Consider the following 25,708-nt stretch of genomic DNA (forward strand, 5'->3'; position numbering starts at 1 on the left):
GGATTAACTCCCCTCCACCTCGAAAGTCTATTGATTTAATTGAATTCAGATCCCAGTTAATTAATTACACGCCGACGAGTGTAGCGGCGCATCTGATGCGATTGTCAATCAGGAGGGAGAGAAAGGAAAAAATGGACAATAGGCATCGATTCGTGTATTACTCTCGGAGGTCGCGTTATTAACGGCGCATTTACAGGAATTATGCCCTCTACGTGCATGCAGTTGCAATTGTCATTAATAGAAGGAAAATTGATAAAAAAGAAATTTCTGGAAATTGAAGGACGGGGGGAAATTAAATTCGAGGGAAATTTGAGATTCTTTGGGACGGTTGGAAATGAGCTGGTTGTTGTGGAATTAATTTATGCGTTATCAATGGGGTCGTTGAATTCGGGATTTTGTGTTTATGGGACAGTTGTGGACTTTCGGGATTTTGTTTTTTTAATTTGATGGGATGGTTTTAAGGCTTTGGATGAAATTTCGTGGGATTCGGGACTCGTTCGGATTTGCTAGTATTTTTAGAAGGGTAATCTGCGGTTGGCATGTCGTGGATGGTTCAATTCGGCGACCACTTGATGGTGCAATTGACGTGTTACGGACCACGGGAGAGTACATCCATAGAAAAGCCGAGGTCGCGATTAATGCCGACTCTAGACACTCGAGGCCAAGAGTCGGTCCATTAATTCCGGATGTCGGGGCAAGTAACGACGGGGTTCCATCGATTATGGCCACCCCGAGTTCGGGGATCGGCTCGACGAAGGAATCCTAAATATCCTTCCACCTACTAATACAGAAAATTCCTGGCAAATACCGAAATTCAGGAATCTCGAGGGCGACGTTTCGGCACGGCAAAACTTGTCGACGAGTTACGCACGACGCTTTATCACCTTTTCATATCTCACGGGTGATAAGATCGAAATTATGCAATTTTTTGCAATCACGGGTGCCTCAACAATTCCTGGAAAAGTTCTTGGAAAATTCGAAAATTAGGGAAATTCGAGCGCGACACTTCACGGTACAGGACAGCCTGTCGACGAGTCGCGCGGGACGCGTTATCAACTTTTCATCTCGGAGCTGATAAGATCGAGATTATACAATTTATTGCATCCACGGGTGCCTCAACAATTCCTGGAAAAGTTCTTGGAAAATTCGAAAATTAGGGAAATTCGAGCACGACACTTCGCGGTACAGGACAGCCTGTCGACGAGTCGCGCGAGACGCGTTATCAACTTTTCATCTCGGAGCTGATAAGATCGAGATTACCTAACGCGTTTCGTCGGCCCTCGTCCCGTTCCCAGGGACGAAGCCCCCTGGGAAGAGAAACTCTCATTGTTTCGGCGAATCCGAGAGCCTCGACCCAGTTTTCGGGTCCCCCCCGGAGATGGACCGATAGGAGATGATAACCGAAACACCGCGAAAAAATTGGGAACTCTCGACTACCCCGGAGCTTCTCGAGCGGTCCGGTTTAAGGAATACGTTTTCACGCCTCGTAAAGTAGAAAGTAAATCCGCGAGAGGATTAGGCGGAGCTCCGGGGAGACTTTTACTGGTAGGACAAATCGACCGTTCAGGAATGCCCGACGTCTTGCTCGACGCGATATCCTCGTAGCGACGCCGCTGAAAGGGGGAAAAAAGGAATCGCGTTTTCCCCTCCTGGGGGACCGGAAGTGCCCTCCATTTTATTTTCCAAATTAATATCCGAGCCCCGGTTACGCATGACGGTGTTTATATAATATCGATTGCGAATTATCCTCGGGATATCGACACCTGATCGGGCCTCGATCGCCGAGCAACGAGGCCGGCACTTCTTAAGTCGCCGCTAAAACCGTGAAAGGATTTTGACGAACCGCGACTTTTACCGGCGGGACAAATCAGCCGTTCAGGAATGCGTGACGGTTTCCTATACAGAGGCAAGCCCCTTCGTTGAATAAAATGTCCGGTTTACGTGTATGCCCGCAAACCGTTCCGGAATGTCCGACGTCGCGCTGCACCGGCGAGTCCTGTCGCGCGGAAAAGTCGTTTCCATGGAATAAAAAAGTTCGAATTAAGAAAGAATGAGAAAAAGTACGTGAAGCACTACGAAATAGCTCGCTGTGTGTCATTGATTCAGTGATCTCGTAATCTCTATTCTGTTGGTCAGAATTATGTGATGCGAGTGCAATTTTATTCGGAATATTACTGAAAGGTCATACGCCCCTTTTCGATAATCCACTAAAACTCATACTCCAGGATCCAGATGCGCATTTTTAATCCGGCATCCTTACAAACGGCAGAATGTAGAAATTCATTAAAATTAGTCGTCCCGTCAAAGGGTGCCAATGGGGATGAATAATAATCCCGGTTTTATTAATCGAAATTCATCCCCCCCCCCCTCCCCGTCTATATTCCAATAAAATTCATTAGCACAGACGGCAGAACCAAGAAATTCTTTGAAATTAGTCGTCCCGTCAAAGGGTGCCGACCGGGATAAATTTTAATCCTGACTTTATTAATCGAAATTCATTCACCCCCTCGTCTATATTTCAATGAAATTCATTAGCAGAAACGGCAAAACCAAGAAACTCAGCCGTCTCTCGTCAAAGGGTGCCGATCGAGATAAATTATAATCCCGATTTTATTAATCGAAATTCATATCCACCCCCTCGTTTATATTATCCAATAAAATTCATTAGCCCGAATAAAGCCACCCGTCCCAGGATCGAGGTGCACATTTTTCATCCATCGTCCTTATCAGCGGGGGCGGTGCCAAGAAATTAGTTAAAATTAGTCGTCCCGTCGAAGGGTGCCGATCGAGGTAAATTTTAATCAGCCGCCGCCGATCGACGAGACGAGCCTTTATCGGCGCCGCGACGCTCCGTCGACGGGGGGACCCGTCGGATGGAAAGCCGCGGCGTCGCGGAATATCACGTTTCACCGCGTTCTCCAGAGGAGAGCTACGGGGAGATCGGGCGGTGGAGTGAAATTTTAATTAGACTCCCCGTTTGAGGAGACTCGCCGTCATCCCCGGCGAGGCCGCGCCGGAACGGATCCGCTGGAACGGCGATGCAGCCGGGACGCGCGAGTGCACCGCACACCTACATGCACGTATTACACGTACACCCGTACATACGCACGCTCAAGATACACCCTCGACCATCCTCTCGCGTATGTGTCGGTAGGTTACGACGCGGGGGCACTTGCGGGGAAATTTGCGTGGGCAGCAGATGCGAACGCACGTACGCGCCTCTTTACCTCACTCGTTACCGCAACGGCCAGGCCGATTTCGGTGGCAGTAAACTACGTACATGTGCTCCACCTACATGTACACGCGTAGGCGTGCTTCGGTTTCGAGACGGTGCACTTTTTCCCTCGGGTTTTGTATAATTGCCGGCTCGAGGAGAGAAATTCAAATTCCGGTCCGCCCTCGCGAAAAAAAAAAATCGGGGGGTGTGATGTGGCCAAGTTATGGGGAGTGATCCGGAGTAATGGGGTGTAATGGGGAGTAACTGGGAAGGAGTGGAGGGGAAAATTGTGTACCGATTCCGGGGAGCCGACGGCTTTCAGGAGGCAGGGCATTTTCGAGCCAAAGGTGCCGCAAAGATGGCGACTCTCGGGGGCGGATGCGACCCCAAGGAGGCGCCTCGTCCTACGGATTACGGCTTACCGCGCGTAATCGTCCTAATGTCGTTTAAACCGAGCTTGCTCTCGATGTTACGGCTCAGACACCGGGATGTGCACCTTGACTTCCCTCTCGCCCTGGAATATCCTCACAGCCATCTGTTGGGCTTGTCGCGGAGCCACGCCTCGCGACTCGCGAAACTCCTTGCGGGAGATCGTACCCCGCTATGTTCGGTATCGTCGTCGGTGCGACTGAGATATTTTTTTTCTATAACTTAGGATCCCAGCAGAGGCCTGAATTAATTTGGATACGTTCACTGTGGGTTGTACTTGAGTTAAGAATTTTTTTCAATCGACAGGAGTGGTACTTGATAGCCCAAAGAATTCAAGACCTTCCACAATCGTCAGAATCATTAAAATCCCTATTTTCATGATTTTCAAGATTTTTTTTTCCCATGGCTTGCCGTACTACGAAGGGGTGGCACGTTAATTATCATTCTCTATTTTATGCCACGAATGATCGCGGGACTCTCCGCGTTGTTATGTGTGTATTTAAAAATGATAAGGGAAAGTAATTGAAACTTTCTATCCGCGGATCGTCGATCTTCGATCGCCGTAGTCTAAAGGTGTAGCACGTTAAATATTATCCTCGGTCTCACGCCGCGATTGAATTCGAGCCCCCGGATTTGCTCTACATTAGGGCCTATAGACACGAGGGATGCATCTGCCGGGAAATGCACACACGACTTGGCGCGAAGTTCTCGGGGGCATATCGAGGGTCGGTGGCGAGTCGGTCTCGATCCGACCCCTGGGGGTCTCGAACCGCGCCTCCACCCCGCTAGACCGGAAACCACCCTCGTAAGTCTCGGAAGAGTTACCCCAGGGGGCCGCCCTGGTGCCCCGGGTAAAAGTAACGGCGAATAAAGCTTCCGAATCGGGCCGAGCGCGGATTTACGCGCACACCCCTCCGAGCCCCGAAGGGCTCACTGATAACTCACCGTAAACAGGTACGAGGGTGGAGGCGCCGCATCGGCGCGATTAACTCGTGCAATTGCGCGGAAGCAGGTGAATTCCGGCTCCCGAGATATCGGGGCATTTTGCAAGTAAACGTGCTAGTCCCTCGCAATACGCCGAAATTGAAACCGCGTTACTTACACAATAAAATTTGTATTTCTTTAGATTTCATTGCAATGTTGAGTTAAATTTTCTTTTCTGGACAATTTTGTTCGGTAAAATTTAGGAGAAACGGCTTTGCTTATCGGACGGGCCATTCTATAAGTGATGCGATTTCCTCGCAATTTGAAGGACGAAATGAAATCGCTATGTGTAAATTATAGAATTTAAATGATTTCAATTTTTATCGTAGCGTTGGGGTGAATTTTTCTTCTTGGTCCAATTGAGAGGAAACGGCAGGATTTATGGGGTGTTCGGATATTTGGAACTCCCTAGATTTTCCAGGGCTTGCCTGGTCCCCCGGTGATAGGCCCTGCATACATTAGCCGGATTTTCTCCGGGGTGCAAGCAGCCAAATGCGCCAGATATTTCCGCGTCTCGAGCACCTCTTCTATCTCGCCTCCTCGTCGCTATGCAAATCCCATAAAGTCCCCGACTCACGGCGATCCCGATCCCGGTTTTGCGACGAAACGGCGGACGGTCTCTCCCGCGATTCGTTATTTACCCCTCAGGTACCCCCGGGGTAAATAGGTGTCTCGTTTCTCTGCGGCTGCACCCCTTTTCTCTCTCTCTCTCTCTCTCTCTCTCTCTCTCTCTCTCTCTCTTCTTCGCCCTGTTCCACCCCTCCCATCTCTTTCACCGCCTCGTAAGGGAGAGGAGAGCTCATATTGCGTCCTAAAGAAAACAGCAACGATTCTCTCCCCGCAAGCCTGGAGAGAAGGTACACCACAGACGTTACCTCTTTATTGATTTTAAATCTCCTCGATTTTATTCCCGAAAATTATCCCCCACCGACTCTTTACAATGCGTACGAGATAAACTGCGCAATGGGTCGCTATCCTCGAATCTATTTTCATTTTTTTGTTGTTTTTTTCAATTTCCCTAATTTTCTTCCTGAAAATTTCACGGTTCCAATTCCACGCATGGAGGGGGTTCACCGCGGAGGGTAGTTAACCTCAAATTTATTTTCTTTTTCATCATTTTCCCGATTTTATTCTCGACAATTTTCCGGTTCCAATTCCACGCATGGAGGGGGTTCACGGAGAAGGGTAGTTAACCTGAAGTATATTTTTCTTTCATTTCCCCGGTTTTAATCCCGAAAATTTCGACTCTCCACGTGGAGGTGAGGCACTGCAAATGGTGGCCGCGCCCAAACCTCCCTCCCTTTTTAATATTTTGTTTTTCCCCAATTTAATTCGGAAAATTTTGTGATTCGACCTCTCGTTTACCTTGGCTCCTATTCGAAATCCCAGAAGGTCCTCGGGTTCCCCGGATGCCATGATCCCGGGTTCCCGAGGAACGCAGGGGGTCGAAAGGGGGAGTCACTCGGATCGCTATTTACTCTTACTCTTAGGTACTCCGAGCGAACTTCCCCGCTCTCCTTGCCAAATAGATATTTCATTTCTTTGCAGTACGAATACGGTCCCCCCGTTCCTTCGGGATATCCGGACCCCCGTTATCCATCTCCCTCCAATACCGAGCAAAAGTGGGAACAAAGAGGAATCATCGTTACTTATCCGATTTCTTGCACGGGCGTCCCGGAGAAAAATAAAAGAAGAAAAAATTCCCATGGGTAATGCCTTGCAATTAAAATCTCATAATTTTACCAGACCAAATTGGCGTCACCCATTCTTAAAAAATTCCCATAACGCCATAGTACGTACATCCGCGACATGTCCACCGTGCACTTTCACCGTAATAACGGGATCGTTGCGCAATTCGAGTTATGCACTCGGTGGTCTTTATCGTGCGTTCGGTCACGTGGGAAAAATTGCACCCATGCGTGCACCATAAACATGTCGCGCGGTAATGGCGGATGCAACCACAGTGCAGGGGGATGCAAGTACGCTCCGAAATCTCGCATTTCCGGGCGCCGTTTAATTCCTGGCCGACGTATAACAATTCCGAATCCTTTTTAATTTATTCCCCATTGTCCTGGGCGAGATGATTTTTCGGAGAGGGGGGGGGGGAGGGGGGCCTTTCGGTCTTATCACGATGAAAGCGCAATGAGGCCCGTTAGGACACAATGGGGAGTGACGGCGGCTAGATAAGACACTCCCTTTAACGAAGTACAAAGGGAAGGACGAGGTAGAGAGAAGAGGAGGAGACGACGATGGCGTTTTACTCACTTTCTCCATTGTCGAGGACAAGGGGGTGGCGGAGAGCAAAAGTTGGAAAGTATTTCGTCCGCTCCTCGAGATTCTCCATTTTCCCGGCCGGGGGTCCCTCTTCGTCTCTTCGGGAGAATTCGTCTTTCCTTCCTCTCGCTCTATCTTTCTCTTTTTCTAGCCCTGGCTCCGGGAGACCGAGAGGGAGGGGAGAGGTCTCTCCTTCGGTTGACGTCTCGCGAGGGCGACGGTCTGCGAAGAGCGAGTTCCTCCAGGGAAATTCTGGAAAAGGGCTTTTCAGGGATGTACATCCGCCCTGGGCGGGTTTCCTGTCTCCCTGGGCGGGTTTTCTTAACGACCCCGACCGGTGGATTGGTTTAGGATGCGTCTAAAACCAGACCGAGGGGCCTTATCGCGATACGGGAGTCGATGGGACCTGATAGCGAAATTCAGAAAAAAAAATCAGGAATATCAGAGAAATGGAAACGTGAAATTAGAAATGCTGTATGGCGCATTTCCCATTTTTCTTTTCTTTATTTATTCTTTGTGACCGTTATCTCCCATTTTTCTTGACCTCGTGATCTCCTGTCTTATCGAGATTTTGTTACTGCTTCTGAAAATGCCGCGTATGGCATTTCCTTTTTTCCTTTCGCCGTGGTAAACGCGATCTTCAGTCTTTTTCTCGATTTCGGCGCGAAGGCGCCGGGAGGGAATTTCTCGAGGGAAATTCAGGAATAGACTTTTCACTCGCGTTCCGCTCCGGGCGGTTTCTCTATCTGTTTAGGAAGTTTTTCCTCGTGGTGGCACGCGCGTATCGAATGCGAAACGAGAGCGATCGGTTCGCCGAGGAAAAGGATCGAGAAGGAAGGCTTCCTCGACGGCGGAATCTCGCGAAAGCGAGGTTAAAATCTTATCAGCGGAAGCGTCGAATTTTCGATTCCGCGATTCCCAAGGAGTCTGGATATTTTTGGGACGATTTCCGGCCCTAACCGCGACCGACGCCATTTTTTATCCCGCGTGAGAAATGGCGAGGCGCGCCATGTGGACACCTCGGGTGTACGTAATTTTATCTGAAATTGCGATCGCGCCAATTTCAATTTCCCCTAAGTAGACTGGCGTGGATTAAACTCCGGGAAACTCCTTGGCGTGATAAAGTCAACGTCGGGGAGCTGTATGTGCACCGCCCACAAGGTGCACGGGGCTCTGCAAATTCCGGTGCATCCGACCGCAAGACGGAGGAGATTCTCCTGGCTGACCGTGCCGAATGGTTATTTATCATTTTTAATTATGCTCAAAATAAAGCCCTGGACCTATCTCGCCCTGAAGGGCTAGTTTTCTCGGGAGGAATTTTCTATTTATTTATCACAAGCCTCGTCAGTGAATTACATTTATTTATTACGGTCTTGTTTTAATACCCTGAATTATCATGGGGGGCCTATTGACAAATCATCGATACGTACGTGCGACCGTACCGAAAAATTGTTTCGAATGTTTAATTATGCACAGAGGTAAGGACTCATTATCTCACTTATGACCGAAAGGACGAGATTTCCCAGGGTCATTTTTCCGCGGTCCTGTATCAGTTCAGATCTGTCGACATCGCTAATCGGAGATAATTATCGCTAATAATTATTTACAATTTTCAATCGCGCGGTGGAGCCAAAGGCGTATCATCTAGCTTGTTGGGACCAAAAGGACGAGTTCTCTCGGGGGGGATTTAGCCGCGGTCCCATATCGATATCCGGATTATTGGGAAGCCTATTGATAAGGCATCGATATGCCGAACGGAGCAGCCGGCGCGCGATTCGGACGGAACCTGGAAACGAAACATCGACACCGCCGGATTCGATCGGTCGACGCGACGTCGTCATAGGAATACTCGATCGATCGGCCGGAAATGACGGCGTGATCCCTCTCCCGGTATCCCGGTATATCCCGATGCGCGTTGCCAGGACGACCGAGCTGGGACCTTGGAGCATCCTCCGGGTGCGTCCCGCACCGGAACCGCGCCGGAACCGCACCGGAGTCGTCCAGCCGCGTTCCCGAAAAATCTTACATCCCTTTTCGAGACCGATAACTCGATTCGTTCCTCGCGATAATAAATCACCCCTCCAAAGATCTGGACAGTTCAGATTTCCCGCCTCCTTTATCGTCTTCCTCTATTGTCATTGTCCATACTGTTGAGGATCTTAAAGGTAACAAAAAGAAAAAGAAATTCCTTCCCAGTGATAGCGCGCTTTTATCGGTGCATTGTCAGCACGCTGCGACCACTGTAAATGGTGCAAGAAAAATATTATCAGTCCAAATTTGTAAAATTCAAATTTCACATCTCATTATATAATCCTTCCTCATCCATTCACGCTATCGATATCGATGTTTTCGTGGATTCCGGGGATAGAAAAAAAAAAAGAAAGAAAATTCAAATGTCACATCTCATTATATAATCCTTCCTCATCCATTCACGCTATCGATATCGATGTTTTCGTGGATTCCGGGGATAGAAAAAAAAAAGAAAGAAAATGTATATCAGCGATATCGCCGAATGCGGTGCTTATCGGTGCATTCTTCGCGCGACATGGGCACTGCAGATGGCGCAGTGTCGCACAAAAAGACGGTGGAAGGAGAATGAGAATAAAAAGTGTGGAACGTCCCGTCGCAGATGTCGGTTTAGGGCCTTGAATCCAAGTGGCCACGAGGAGAAATTTCGGAAACGGGGACGACAAGTACCGCGCACGTGGACGCTATATCGCGCATCTGCCGCCACCCCCAAGTGGGGGAGTTTCGCCCCCCGGGAAAGGGGGGAAGGGATCTGACAGGAATTGCAGTTGGAATTCACTTGCTCGCGACAACTGGCCGGGCCCTGCACTTTGTCGCAAAGTCGCGCCCGACGCCGGCTGACTTTGACAGTTGCGAGATCTATCTCCCAACTATTTATTTACTCCGAGAGAGAGGGAGAGAGAGACAGAATCAGAGAGAGGACGCGCAGCATCCGCGTCGCCGATAAGAAGCGCCCCCCAGAACTCGCGATAAGAAATCACCAGAAATCACAGAAATCACAGAAATCACGAAGTTCCCTCACCGCTTCCCCAAGAAATCCCCGCAAAGCGTAACACTGATAACAACGGGTACCTATATTTATTTATTTAGTCATTTCCATGCAATCGGGGAAATTTCCCGCGGCCATTCCGCGATCTAAATCCGTGATTTAAACCAGCGGTTTAAATCAGCGATGCCTCGTTATCGGTCGCATGTAAATTCCCAATTACTCGAGGGTCCGAGCACCCGCGATGAAAATTGCGGATAATTAATTCAACGGTTCAGTTTCCGGGGTAGGGGGAGGATCCCCTCGATTTGCGGGGGTTTCCTTGCCGGTCTTCCGCCCCTCGTAATCCGGAGCCTGGAGGATCCTCGCGAGAATTTTTTTCTCGCGTTTTGAAATGGGTCGTTAATCAAATTGCAGATATTATTTTAATAGATTCAAGGAAATGAGTTTGATACCTGGGATTCATTTTCTTTTGAATTTGTTTTTATTCTTTGGATCAGGCTTGTAGAAGGTAGATGGTGGTTTGGGAAGGTACCGGAAGACTCGGTGAACTCGGTAAGGGGATAATTCGCGGAGGAAGTCCCGGGCGACTGGAGGGACTTCCTCGGGAACAATGGCGACCGCGGAGGCGTTAATGGGCGCGATTAAAGGGCATAATGGGCGTCGCCGGCGACGCCGTCGACCCTCTACGTCCACGGCGGCGACAACGTCGTTATCGGGAGGAATTTCGGTACCCGGGGCTCGGGAGGGCGGAAACGGGAAGCGGGAGAGGAGGCCCGGACGCAGCTTCTCTGTCGGATCGATCTGAAACGCCGCGCGGCCGCGCGCACCAAGGCCGCGGCCCTGGCTGCTCCAAGGGGTGCGCACTTTCGCACCTGCACCTCCACCCTGTCGGCCACCCTCAACACTTGCGGGCTGCGCACTTGCACACAGGTCTGACGTACAGCTCCTCCTTCGGATTGATCGCAGCCGAACACCTGCCGACGCGTCTTCGCACCTATGTCTGAGAAGACACTAGGTGACGACTCGGTCGTGCGATTTTAATCTCGCAAAAATCCTCCTCCCTAAACGCCACTCGGGATCCGAAAATCCTCCTAATAAAAGTTACTCGAAAAACTGTTCTCCACAGCTTTTATCCGAAGAGTTTTCCTCTATCTCGCAGAGGGAGCCCGGAATTCCCAATTTTTGCTGCACGACGCATGGTGCATGCGGCAGGGGAGACTATGCAATTTCGGACGCGCAATTTTTCTCACCGCGGGGAGAGACCGCGGAGAGTAATCGACGTTTCAAATGAGTGCCGCCGGCCAAATTACCGGTCAAATTACGCCGTTATGGGCACTTGTCGTTCCACTGGGTGTGTTTTAACGGACCGAAAGGGCGGGTGGTCCTGTCATCTGGACTCTTTTTGGTACCATCCGAGGGTGCATTGAAAAAGGGTGATATATTGGGGACCATAACGGAGTAGTCATTCGGATTGATGGTATCGCCGGCACCTGGCAACGCGATATCGCGGCTCTTTTCTCCCGTTCCGTTAACCGGCCGGGGCGATCGCTCGCGATAAATGGGCTTTTCGGTGTCAACGTCGCGCAGTAGCGGGAAATATCTCGGACGAAAGTTGCCAGGCGGATGTGGATGGACAACTTTTGTGGGAAAAGTTTTTTGATATCGGCGACGGATACGCGGGAGAATTTGCCGATTTGTGGGTTTACGCTCGGGCGCCGGCGAATCGATCCCGCCGGTGCAGCGCGCGGAGCCGCTGCACCTGAACCTCCCCGTGCTCGTTGGCCCGTTCGATTGCAACGACGGAGTCACTTGAGGCAAACAATAACGACATCGAGACACCGTTTAAAAGTAATTGGGCGAGTCCGACACTCCGGTGAATTGATTCAATCGAAACCCATCGGCCGGGCCGAACGTGGAGTCGCTGCCACGGCATTGCGCGATTCGAGGAAATGCTCCAAAGTGCACCGAATTGCGATGAAAAATCGCTCGACGCGATGCTTAAAATGTTTCGGAAATATTTTGTACATATTTTGGAAATATCTCTTACCTCCCATTATCACTCCAGCCTCCCGTGCTCGTTAATGCCACGGGCTCTGATTAACAATTAGCCCTCGGAATTTAATGTCGGCGCGGAAGTGCCACCCTTGGCGAAAATTAATCAAGCTCATCGCTTTTTCGGATCAGCCGCAATCAACTTGCACTTTATGCGAGGCCACTTGCGCACGTGCCATCGCACTCGAATCTCGAGTTTACCTTTTCTGCTGCTTTAAGCAGAAAGCACACTTCCCTCTGGAGGTGCTCCTTCCCCCTTGGATCGATGCACCCTCTTGTTAGGTGTCGAGAGACGCCTTGGCCGAAAATTATTATTATCTTATTATGCGGGAATATTTTAATATCGATAGGACCCTTCTATAAGGGATTCCTCCCTGAAATTATGGAAATTGCTCCTCGGGGTCTTACAAACGTGGCTACAAATTTCATACATTTTTAACGTACTAGGTTTTCCCGAAATTAGGAATTCGATGCCATGACTTAGTTTTCGCGAATTTGTTACAGTTTTTATTTCAATTTTCTTAGGATTTTATTTCGGACGGCGTAGATCGGGCGATTTAATTACGCTCGATCTTAGATTGTCGGGTGCGAGTTAATGGAAATTACTTTGAAATTGGCAGTTAAATGTGCTAAGTAAATCGCGCAAAATTACTCCCCGGTGGGAAGGGGGTAGTCTCGAAGCAATTCGGTAAGAGCAATAACTGTAAAAGCGTCAGGTTTAAAAGTAATTAGTCGACCTCATCACTCTTTCGGATCGGAGCTATCGCGGCTAAACTTTCTATGGAGCCTTCCTTGTTAAAAGACGCCGAGTCCCCCTCCCGTCTGCACTCGGAAAATATTAAATAAGAACACTCGAGCGAAAGTAGTTCCCCTTATTATACTCCGAGGGAAACGTCCCGACATTGTGCATCGGAACTCCCAGGAAAGTAATTTGCGAATTTCGCAACTCCTAAGGCCAGATTTAAGGACGATCCCAATTAAATTACGGATTTACTCGCCGTCGTTACAATTAAATTATTGGGCAATAAAGCCCCCGAGGAGGAGCATAAAAATCCGGATCCACGAAAATAGCGTCGAATTTCTGGCCTCGAGAAAAAAAGCAAAAGAAAAGAGATGGATTTCTTTCGCCGCAGGAAATTCACGAAATTTCCGCTAGATATTCATTGCGGGCGAAATTGGCCGGAATTTGGTGCAGCACTCCGGAAATTTTTACCAAGGAATGACATTTTCATGCATTAATAGAGGAGGGAGTTGCATGAAAGGACAAAAATCCGGACCCACTAAAATGGTGGCGAGTTCCCAACGTTGAAAAAAAAAAATATAAATAAAAGAGATGGACTTTTCTCGCGGCGCGAAATTCCTGAAATTCGCGAAATTCGCGAAATTTGCGCTACGCGAAGATATTCATGGCGGGAAAAATTGGCCGGTGAATCGCGGGGCCGGAAGTTGGGGCATTACTCCGGAAACTTTTTCCAAGGAACGTCTTTTTGATTCATGCATTAATGGAGGAGGGAATTGCACTCGCCTCGGTCGGGGAGAGAGAAGTGCAGGTACGAACTTCTCTCTTACCGCGACGTAATTGGAAGAGTGCATCTCCTCTTAACATGGCATAAGGAATTTCGGAGAGTCAGATGTGGATTAGAAAGAAGGGGTGCCTTTCTCGAAGGCCTTATTTTATCCCGAGGAAGGAGAAAAAAAAACGAAATATCGAAAACCATATATCCGTGCGAGCGCGCCTACTCGAGGAATCGATTCCACTCGAGACGGAAACAAAGCGGAAGGGAAGGAAAGTGTATCAGTTCCTTGCGTGTCCGTGTGAGTAAAATAATATACCCGTGTACTGAAACTGCAGAGAAGATGGTACGATCCTACGTGCCGGGAATACTAAAAACAAGGCGATTAAATATTAATTATTAACCGTTTGTCAAGGCCGAGCCAGAGGGAAACCGCGCGCGAGGCCGGCTCGGGTGAAAATTCCACTTTCTAATGGAGACCAGGACATACTACATTTTCGTCCCAGAACAAGATAAACTTTTGTCACATATACTTCCGACATGAGCGATAGAAAGTACAGAGAATGCTCTAATTAGCTAGAATGTAAATTAAATTAAATTCTTAGAAACCTCCAAATTCCACCGTTGAATGCTGACAAAGGAAAAGTTGTTGGCCAGGTATTTCTCTAAAATCACGGATTATCAGAAAAAAAGAAATAATATTCATAATCTATCTAAATTCTCCACTGTCGATATTTGATAAAGGAAAGTACTCAGATTTTGGAATTTCCAGAGCCGAGGTTCGTAGAAACATAAATGAAATTTCTCTAAATTCTCTCTGGCCAATTTTTTATACGAAAAGAGTGTATTCTGGAGGTTTTAGGGTCGTGGCTTATCTGGGGAAAAAAAAAAAAAAATTGGCATTCGTGGAAACGTGACTTTGCCATTTCGGGAGCTTTTCCCGGGCGATCCGGTACGCGAGGTAATCCGATGATTGGCCGCCGTTAAACGGGCTGCCCCGTAAAGGACTTTCGTTTCGGGGCTTTATCGCGACACGCGGATCACCCACACAAGGACGATTCGCCGTTGGAGGTTATGAGGGCCGAGCCATGTCGCGTATTCCGAGTATGCAGGTGATGCACGCGATGGCCCTACCCACGAATGCAGCCGTGTTATATGCAACGGCCTGCAAGCGGAGTCTGCCGTAACGGAGGATTCGGGCCCCCCGTAACGGCGTTATCGTGGTAACGTGCACTTCCCTCTCGTGTCGATTTTTGATCGGGTATAATTCGTTCCCCTACTGCCGGAATTGCACCCTACACCCTCAGTTCCCCCGATAACGCGATAAGGAAAAAGTAACTCCACCACCCACGGGGGGCAAAATTGTTAAGGTATCGAGATAAAACGATAAAATTGAAATAAAAAGGGGAATTCGCCATAAATGTTTGTCGGCTGGGATGAAGTGTCCCTCTCTATCCGAAACTGCACCTTGCACCCTCCAGTTCCCAGGATAACGCGATAACGGGGAGAGAATTCCCCCATGATTTGATAAGGGACTGATAGACATTGATAAGGGATCTTATAGGACTTATAAAGAAAAAGAATGCAGGTAAACTGGGAATTCCCTACGAATTCCCATTTTATTTTTTCAGGGAGATTTTTCGGCCTTCTCAAAATTTTTTATCGGGATATTCAAAGTGACGTGTAGAGGGTGGGCCTACGATTGTGCGATATTCTGCACATGTTCGTTCGTCGCACATGGAGGGCGCTTGGAGGGGAGTTTTCACGCGTTATGATGTGTAGGGTGTAACGGAAGGGGGTGCAGGGGGATGCAGACCAAATCCCCGATCCTACGTTTCGCCGTTATCGGGCTAACGGCCCGGAATCACCGACCTCTTCGGTCGATCCTTCCTCCTATCCTCCTGGAACCGTTCCACCCCTCCTGGGAAAATCCTCCTCTGGGAAGATACTCCGGAATTCCCGGAAGACGCGGATCCTTCGGGTAGAGCCTGGAGATATCCGCCCCCGAGTCCTAGATAAGAGCGGAAAAATGCTATTTCGATGCACCGCGTATGGCGGATTCCTCCGAGTCGCTGGATTACGTCCTCCAGGGTGTCCCCGAGCGGGAATTTACTCTTAAAAGATTTTCCGAGATCCCCGAATCCTCGAATTATCTCTTATCAATTCTTATGACAGGGTCTTCGAGGGATGAATTAGAGGAATTAAAGGAAGGCATTGCGTCATGGTAGAGAAAGGGTTGTAGAAGGCAGGTGTCAGTTGCGGAATCGCACCCCAATTCGGGGCCAATTTGCAGCCGGATCGCTCGGTGCGCCTTTTTTTCCCCGATCCCGGCGTTTTGTCCTCTTTTCGTCGGACCGGCTTCTCGAATAATTTGCCGCGAGCAGGAATTTCGTAATTTACAGTAACCCCGGCCGGCCGGTGCGCCCGTAATGAAAGTGGATAGAGGCGAAGTGCTCCCCTCCCGGCGCGACCCACGGGGGAGGGAAACGGGAAAAGCGTAAAAGGGAAAAAGGCCGGAAAAAGGAGTAGCCGGCGCAGCTGCAGCCCCCGTGGCTTGGAGAAAAGGCGAGCATTTAATTTAAATCACCCTTTGTCTCGGCCGGCGTCTCTTGGGGTGTGTCCACCCCCGACCACCCCCCGCGATTCGCGATAAGCACCTGACTCGCGATTTAGGGGGCCGTCCCGATTTCGAGAAATTCCCTAGGAGTCGCATCGACTCCTCGTAAATCCTTCACCTCCTTCCTCTCCGAGAGTTAACCCTTTCTCCGCCTTTTATCCCCTCCGACGTCCTGCCACCCTCCCGAGTACATAGCAATGTCGGCCACAAGTGACAAGGCACCGATTGTACCTAGATCCTCCTTAAAAAAGAAATCGTTGATCTAGGTGACGCGGTTAATCGGTGATAAAGGGATCCTTATCACGCGAGGTCTTGATGTTCTTAATATCGACGATTCTTCGAGAATTAATCCTGTTAGAGATAAAAAACCTTTTTTTACGATGATCGTTTAGGTCCGGGAAGTTAATCTCGATGGAGAGTCAATTTTTGCGCTCGGTGAACGGTGTGAGGAAATTTTCAATGCGATAGGGGGAGTCAATTGTAGGGAAAGGGTTGAGGTCGAGGACGACGGGCTTTTTAGATACGGCGGCACGTTCGTCCTCGAGGCTCGATAACGAATTTTCCCCGGGATGTGGAACACTCTAGGGAATTTTCCCCGAGGAAGTTGCCGCCTTTCCCGGGCGTCGCGGCGCCCCAAGGGACCCCCGGGATAACTTCGGCGTTACGAAGTTCCGCTTCCGGTGCCTGCGCCCACGTCTGGCTGCGTTATTGGAAATTCGAAAGTTGATCCCCGAGTTATACGCCCAGGGTGAGGCTCGGCAGCTCTAAGGGGTGTCGCACCACCTCCTGGTAATACGTCGAGAGTTAGGGCTTCGAAGCCTGGAAGATGCGTCCCAGGACACTCGGGCAGGAAATGTCGAGATGGGGTGGAAATTGAGAGAAATTATTTCCACCCTCCTCGACAGGTTGTAAATTAATCCCTCTTGCGTGTCGTATCATTTTTGAGATAATTCAGGGATTTTCCTATTTCTCGATATTGACTTAAGGGGTGAAGTCAAGAGGCCTGACGGCCATTATTTAGCCGTTTCGTGGTCGCACGAGGATCCGGCTTTAATCTTCGGGCCCATCCATCTTTTCCCTCCTGGTCGATGGACCGGAAATGGATGAGGATCGCCCTCGGTCGGATCCCGGGAGGAGCTCTGCGGAACACCCTGAAGAGAACTCCGAAGACCTCGAGACTCCGAGATATCGCGACGTTCACTTCGTACCTTTTACCACCTCGAGGAGAAATCAGTCATTGAACCGAATAATTCAATGAACAATACCATGGGAATATTTCGTTAATCCCAAGAAGAATTATTTGACGGAAATAATTATTCTTCGAATTAACATTAATATTTCTGTGGTACCATGCGAAGATATATTTCTGCGGCTCGATGAACTTTTTCTCTTTCAGTGTAAATTGGATCACGTCAGCGTCTCAAGGATGGACGGGGGATGGGTGCGATGAACTTTTTCATTCTCAGTGTAAACTGGATCACGTCAGTGTCTCAAGGATGGACCTTGGAGGTCCCCTCGTTACGTCGACCTGAGATTATTACATTCACTTGAGGTGTTACTTGCGACGACCTCGCACACGTCAGGGGGTTACGGAGGTACCGTGCAAGTAACGGGAAGCGCATTACGTATTCCGCGGTATGCGCACGCGGATCCGGTCACGCGCCACGCACCGTTTCTCACGCACACGCAGGAATCGATAATGCCGAGTGGATTAATGGAAGACGCGCCGGGAATGGCGAGCTCGCGATAATGGCACCCTCCCTCCACCCCCTCGGACCTTTATCTCGCATACCCGGCGACGTTTCCGCGCGGTACTTCCGCGAGTTACTCTCCCGGCAATCTTGGAATTATTCCTCGAGCCCTGACGAATGCGACCTCTCGTTACGCCGTCGACACAGTCGAGTGTAGATACTAGCGTTCACGTCGATATCGACTCTATCGATGCATCGACGTGACTTAAAAAAATTCTAGATTTTACTAACATTTTATACACATTCGAAAGATATTTTCATATATTTTTTCAAGCCACTTCCGCAGTTCGACTTCGCGCAATCTCGCCGCTCGGGACCGGAAGTTTGAGAATTTCTTAACGTAAGGTCACCGCCGGGAGAGACAACTTTTCTCCCGGTTTTTTTATTTTCTTTTTGTTTTTTGTTTTTTTTTTACACGCGCCCAGTAAGACGTCCCTCCTCAGATTCCGAGGTGACGTCCCATCTTTTTCCCTTTTATGGAAGTGTCTCGCGGTTGTTTTTTTCCTACCGTACTTCCGGCCTCTTTTTTACTTTGCCCTTTGGCCCGACGAACGGCGGGAGATGCGTAACGAGAAAAAGGGATTTGCCGTTATAATTAGTTCGCGGTGTCGGTAGTTTAAAGTGTATAATCAAGCTCTCAGGGCGGGCTAAAATTATTAACCCCCTTAAGGCCCTTTACCCTGGGCGTAATAAGCGCGACATGTCGAGAGCTAGCCGAAGGTACACAAGATGGAAATCCGGCGGAAAATTGGGAAAAACATTTCCCCTTATTCGAGATAACGTGCCGATATCAGTCGTCTCGAGTTCACCTACGCACCCTTCCACCCTGTACTTTTTTCACCTCGGTGTTCCTCCCCTTACGCGATTGTTGTGTTTCCGTGTTCTTCTCCAACACGTTTTATTAACTCTGACACGGCCGCGGAAAGTAATTTTTCTTTTTTCTTTTTTTTTCCCGCGAATCCGTTCTCTCCATGAATTTTAATGAGTCCCTTTTTTTGCACGTTTTCTTGTTTCACGGGGCGCATCCACCGTGTAAAAAGAGACCCAGGGGTAAATTACTAACAACGCACGAACCCATGCATTCCTAATTGCGAAATCATGACTATTGTTGGGCACGTGGAAAATTCAATTTTCAAGAGGATGCCGCCAGGAGTAATATGAAAATAATCAAAATGGACCGGGGGTGGGTGGAGTTTCCGCGGATGTGGAAACTTTCCGCAATAAGGAACGATCAGACTCGACTCGGCCCTCGGAAGTTTCTCTCGGAGCCGAAGTGCGTGCGGAAAAGAGCATCGGAATAAGTTTTCCGGGAGGGGGAGGAAGTTGGCCGGCAGGTGTTCCCGAGGGAAGGCAAGAAAACGAACCCGAGTCGGGAGACGAGACCGGGAGTGCGCGAACGCGTCACGGAAAGAAACTTTCCGATATCGCATATCCAGGTGGGAGCCAATCTCTCTTTTTATTGGTGCAAAAAGGCGCCGAATTAATCGAATCGGAACCTCGGATTTCATCCCGATGTACGTAGCACCGTTAAGGATATAAATATATTCATGAGCACGGGATTTATGGGCATGGATTTGAAACTACCGAATTTCCGCGAAAATTCCTACGCTCTTACAAATTTATACTAAAATTATAAATCTTATTTATATATTTTTTATATCTTGAATATGAATTTAACGGGCATAAATTTCATGAATTTCAAAGTGGTTTTAGAAACTCATGACGAGCGGTGGAATTTTCGGAAATAGTGCCGGAAAATTAAAATATACGTGTACTAAATTTAAAATGCATGTTTATGAAATACGTGTATATAATGTTATAAAAGATAGTACTTATGTCGTGTCTGGAAAAGTGTGACGGAATACAATATGTTTTTTTTATTTTTGAAAGTGCAACTTATCCCGGGGGATCCGTCAGTCGGGATTCGCGCCCGATTCTCGTTACTTGGTCGCACCCGATTCTAATTCAATTCCCGAAATTTGCTCGGCAGGTGAAATCCCGTTTCGAGTTTCGCGTCCATTAGCGGGATCCGAAAAACTGGCGACCCGGCGAATCCTGGTGGATTTTTCTCTCTCTTTCCCGCCATTCTCTCTCGCGCCGTAGAGCTCGCGCTTCCGGAACGGCGATTTCGGGTCGTTTTATTTTAATCCTCGCCCTCGAAAAAAAAAAAAGAGAAAGAAGATGGAAAAAGATGAAAAAATTGACACGACCAGATTTCGCCGGGCGAGGCTGCAAAAACGGCACGAGCGAAACTGCATCACGCGCCGCCATTAAGTCGGCTATCGCGAAATCCCCGCTCCAATTAAACCGGCGACCACGAGACTCGCGGGTATCGATTTATCGGTCGATTTGTCGCTTGTTCGCGAGTCGAGGAAATGATCGGCGCGACTGGGCGAATTTGAAATGAAATTTCTTGGTCGAAAGGGACCATTTGGATGTTTCGTTGAGCCGTGTCAATGGAAATGCCCGGATCGAGGTGTCGAAGTTTCCAATTTTTCGCGAATTTTTGTCTCGCGACAGTTGACTGGTCGATTTGTCGCTTGTGGCGAGTCAAGAAAAAGAATTCAGTGAACCAGAGAAATATTTCGTTAATTCAAAGAATTTCATTCAAATAAATGGTCATAATTCGAAAGAAATGTACCCTATTTATTCATTCGAGTTTATTTGAAGCAAAATATGTCTTTGGGTCAGTGGCATTTTTTTTTAGTTTAGGCTGTGAATCTAGGATGAATTGGTTCGATCGAAAGGACCATTTGGACGTTTCGTCGATTCAATTTAATCAAAAGACCCGGATCGAGATATCGAAATTTCCGGTTTCCATGTTTTGACGACATTTCATCTCGCGATACTTGACCGAGTTAAAACTCAACTCGAGTGATCCGGTAATGCCTCGCTGGTGATTTTTTGATTCGGCGAGCTAGGACCCTCGATTTTTATCGACGAAAAATAGAAAAGTAATGAGCGAGACGGGCGCTGAAAAAAAAACGGGGCGTGCGAGCGAAATTGACAATTTTACAAGCGAGAGAGAGAGAGAGAGGAAATTCGACGCTCGTCGCTTGATACCGTTTTAAGTCGAGCGTATAACGAAACCATCGAACCAATTAAGCCCGGCGACTCGCGAATCCGCGGATATCGATCGATCGATCGACGCTTCCCCGGTCCAGGGTCGATCCGGGAAATCGAGCGAGTCATCCCGGCTTTCCAAGTACCAAGAGAGGTCGACAGAGACCCTCAATTATCCCGGAGAGGCTCGCCAGCTCTGACGTATTAATTACGGTTTAAAGGGAGTTACTTCTACGGTTTAAAGTGGATTTATCGCCCAGAGATAAGGGCGGAGACCGGAGCGGAATTTCGGGGCTGATTGCCGAATCTCGGGACCCTACTCAGCCCCTCCACCTCCTCGATTTTCACATCCATTTTCCCACAAAAACCAGAAAATGAAACATCCCTACCGGCGTTAACACCACGGGTAACCCCTTAACTGACGTTAACCCGTGTGACACCTATTCCATTAATTCTGAAATTATTCTCCACTCTTCTGAAAAAAAAAAAAAAATGTAGACAGTTCCACTTGCTCTCGATTAGTTTTTAAGTCGTGCTTCAATGTATCTGAATTTAATACGAGATGAGATTCAAATACACATTGAAATAAATGCCCATTTCATTAGTGCCCATTTCGGTGGCGTTTAATTAACTCGTAATTTAAATCCTTCTATCGAGTAGAAATTCTGATGAAAGTCCTGTAGAAGAATCGATGAGACCCATTTGTAAAGGGACCTCCTCGAGGTAAGTGCGAGCAAGGGCGTCATAAAAAACGTTTCTTCGATCACCAGGTTCTTGGGTCCCTCCTTTAGAATGGGCGGAACACGCGTTTGCACGTAAAATGGCTTATCAGGGGTCTCTCGGCGCGGATTCGCATGCGAGCCACCCCTCTCGCGATTTTTCCCATCCGATCCCGAGGGATCGGATTCCCTCGAGTAGAATCGTCTATGCCCCCGCTCCTGTTTTTCGAAAACGGGAATATAAAGAGGCGTTCGCTGGAACGAGAGTCGACGGTTTCTCCCTCGACGACGATATCCCGGATTCGGATTTCGCTGGTACGTAAATAAAGACTGGAGGGAAGAGACGCGCCTTTTGCGATTTGATTCTCGTTTTGTATGCCGACTGCATTAAATATTAAGGGTGGCGATCGATTTTATCGCCGATGGAATCTTAGCGACCCTAGAATGCTTATTGAATTTCCGCTTATGACCAGCAACAAACGTTCTCCTATAAACGGCAATAAATAAAGACTGGAATGAAGAGAGCCTTCTGTCGCGATTCGATTCTCGGTTTGTCCGCCTGCTGCGTAAAATATTAAGGGAGGCGAACGATTTTATCGCCGATCGAATCCTGGGGACTAGAATGCTCATTGAATTTCCGTTTATGACCAACGACAAACGTCCCCTGATAAACTGCATCCTATACAAGAAACCGACCGTCGGCGCGAAACGATAGGGCGAACTTTGATGGTCATTATACCATTATACGATATATGGCCCCTCTCGAAGGGTTGATAAACGCTATCACTAGTTACGGGCCCGGACTATCTCGGATTACACGTCGCATCCTCGTGAAACCCTCGCATTGTGCACCCATCGTCGATCCTCATCGATGATCGGTTTCAATTATCCCTTTATAGACAAACAACGTATATAAGCGATTAATCAAATATACAATATAATACCGAGTGGTTCTATAAATTCCCGGACGAATTAATGGAATTTTGTTAAGGTCCAAAAATGTATATCTTGCACCGTCTTACATATTATAATTATTTTCATTCTCCGGCACTATTGACGACGTCCTTTATCACTCGCTTAATGGCGTCGAGTGATAAATACAGTATATGTTATGTATACACCGTATATACTTTACAAATTGCCACGTACGTACATGCTCGTGAATTTCGTCCACGAGTGAGAGAGTTAATCCCTTAATTTTGTCGCTAATTAACGACACCGGCTGATTTATATTGCAAAAATCTCGGATGGAAGAGGAGAATCGGTGCAGCCGGAGAATGCACCCCGCGTCATAAATCTCTTCCCTTAACCTGGGAATTTATTCCAACAGTACGTTCCATTTCCTGGGGTATCTTCCGGCCGATCTGGGGTCCTCGTCCCCGTGACTCGACTGCTTTACACGGGAAACGTCCACTCCACTTGGCGTTAATTCAACGGTTTATCGTCCCGACAGCTCCTCCTATACGGTGCATAAACTATCGCGGCCTCCAGGAGGCCGTATCACTCGGGGGAGCTTAACGTCGTCGTTCTCGGCGCAACGACGATCCTTAAACGCCGCTGACTGGGAGTAATGAACTCCCGGTGACGCTGCACCGGGTCTTATACATCCTGACAAGTCTCCTTAGAAAACGGGGGTAGAAAAACCTCGCGCCCTCTCCGAGGAAAGGTTTTTGAAGGACCGAGACGACGAGGCCTCGTTAGGGCATCCCCTTTTCAGGTCCTGCGAAGAAAGGGTTGAGGAAATTCTTCCTACACTTCTTGTATTTTTCTTACACATATGGAAGATTTGTTTCTTTATAGAATATAATTTAGAAAAAGGAGCTTTAAACCATTATTGACTTCCCATTTTCTTATCTGCTTCCAGGTCCGTCGTCGGGGCCATCCTGGGCGTGTGGATGTTGGCCGGCGTCATAGGTGAGTTTCCACCTGCGAGTATGATAAAATAAAGGTGCATGTACTTTTTCTATATGAACAATCAACACGTTCTTATCCAAGCATTTTAGTACTTTTGATATGATAAAAACCATGCGTTCCCTCCGAATATCATTTTCAGGGCGGAATTGTGACATTCATTACAATACCTACCTGTAAACAAGGCACCACTCTAAGAAGACAGATTTACCGGAACAAATATATATTTTCGAAAGATATATTGTCGCCCAAGGCATGTATAATTGCAAGAAATAATTATTTTCTCAAGGAAGAAAAAAAATTGATATCACCGATCTAAACGAATTTCAATTACTCTGACATTTCTTTCGACGACTTTGTTGGCGCAATGCATATTTCTTTGTGACCGCCGACTTTTTTCTTTTTTTTTTCCCATTATCAGTGAAGCGACCCATGTAGTCCGGAAGTCGGATCGCAAATAACTGAACTCGACCTGGAGTTTCTTAAGGAAGTACTTGGCGTAATCAGAGGTTTCACGGAAGTATGATTTTTTTTTTCTTCGTGGTCGTAGCAAGGGTGGGCGTAATTAGGGCATTTTTCTCGGCGTCAAGGGCGAGATCGTCGAGCAGGGGTGAAGTGTCCGGCGAGGCCGACGATAAGTCACTATTGTCCCTCGAAATATCGCTCTTGACCCGGCCTCTGGAATTTCGAAATGCGACCCTCAAGACGCACCACTTTCGCGAGGCTTCCTGCCTCGGCATAGGGTACTTCCTGCGACCTCTTTACCGGAAGTGGAGCTCTTTCTCTCGCCCCGGCGTTGCGCCTCCCCTTCGGGCTCGGCACGCGATTTCATCCCTCCGGCCAAAGGAGCGAATAAATCCGAGCCGAGGTCCTGCTCTTAAGCGTCTCACGCCGAGCGGAATTTCCTGGGGGAAACTCGGCAACCCCATCGGCAGGACGCGATTAAACGGATGGGGGAACCCGTTCAGATCCTTCCGGTCCACTTGGACTACTCGCGCATCCCCGAGTCTCGATTTTTCATTAACCTTCTCGGTCCGACATTTTCACCCCCTGGTCTCGTCCTTGCGACCCTATTCGACCCTCCTGAAAGGATCGCATCCTGTACGCAAGGAATAGCGAAGTGAAACCTCTTTTCATCGTTATTCCACTCCAGGTCCGAGGAATTGTCTGGCAGATTTAAAGCGATTATTCTAACCAAAGCGTTTAGGGAAATTGTATTAACGATAATTAAGTGTTAAGTAAAATATGATGACATGAAATAAGCTCCTTCTCTTTTTCGCTTTCGTTCCTTAGCGGGCGGAATTTATCGTGGCGTGAAATAAATGTATGGAATGTGGAACGGGAAAGATAAACATTTACGATACTAGTCCTGTGCTTTTTTCGCCATGTATGTGTGTGTAGGGTTCACGAAAGTCGGGAGATTTCTCTGGGAGGCGAAAGAGGGAGGTGTGTGATGCGATGCTCATTTTCCTACCGAATCTTCATTTGTCGGCTCACTCGGCTCCTCTGTGCACGTCCTCGAGACGCGCAACAACCCCTTCGTCTGTTGGTCGAGAACCTCTCGCTTTGCGGGGGGCAATTCAGCAGTGCTTGCAGAGACACATTCTCGTCCGCGGTCGACGCCACTTCCGGGGCAAGGAGAGGAGAAACGGCCGCAAAGTCCGTCCCCGAGTTCGGGGATCGCATCGGCAAACAATAAATTTCAATCGGGGAGGGTCCCGCAGGAAATCTCCTGGAAAACCTCAAAGCCGGGAAGCCTTGCACCTTCCCCGAGGTGCGCTCCTAGGATGCGCGAGTCCCCCAGGAAATGGCCCGACCTGCGTCGCCGGAAGTTCGCGAGAGCCTCGTTAGGGATGTCCTTTGTCGAGGTCCTGCGAGCTTTAAAGCTTCCCTGAAACCTGGTAAGCCCCTAAAGGGTGGCCCCGGGCGGGACAATCCTTGAGGTGACCGGGATGCGGCTTGGTGCATCCTGGGACAGCTTGCTGCAACGCGATCCCTGGTTCGCACGCCCTTGTGCAGCTTTGCCGCAGATTTGGAACTGCTTTGAGAACCCGCCCTAATGGCGGGTTCTCGCGTTTGGGTTTTGCATCGTTGAGTTCTCATGTTTAGGGTCTTATTTTTGGATTCTCATCTTCGTGTTGTCATTTTTCCATTTTTATTT

General features: G+C 48.5%; 1 protein-coding gene across 2 annotated transcripts in view; it reads left to right on the forward strand.

Moving 5' to 3' along the window:
* LOC105701340 (cadherin-87A) overlaps positions 1-25,708 on the forward strand; it is a 53,882-nt gene that overhangs the window by 5,153 nt on the left and 23,021 nt on the right. For both annotated transcript variants that reach the window (XR_001104207.1, XM_012428010.1), the window contains exon 2: positions 23,501-23,550. Coding sequence is in view for 1 of the 2 variants with exons in the window: in XM_012428010.1 (XP_012283433.1) it covers positions 23,501-23,550 (50 nt within the window). In the remaining variant the exon portion in view is untranslated. The remainder of the gene's footprint in view (positions 1-23,500; positions 23,551-25,708) is intronic.

The sequence above is a fragment of the Orussus abietinus genome, unplaced genomic scaffold (assembly GCF_000612105.2).
Source record: "Orussus abietinus isolate OABI.00-Male unplaced genomic scaffold, Oabi_2.0 scaffold28, whole genome shotgun sequence".
NCBI classification, from domain to species: Eukaryota; Metazoa; Arthropoda; class Insecta; order Hymenoptera; family Orussidae; genus Orussus; species Orussus abietinus.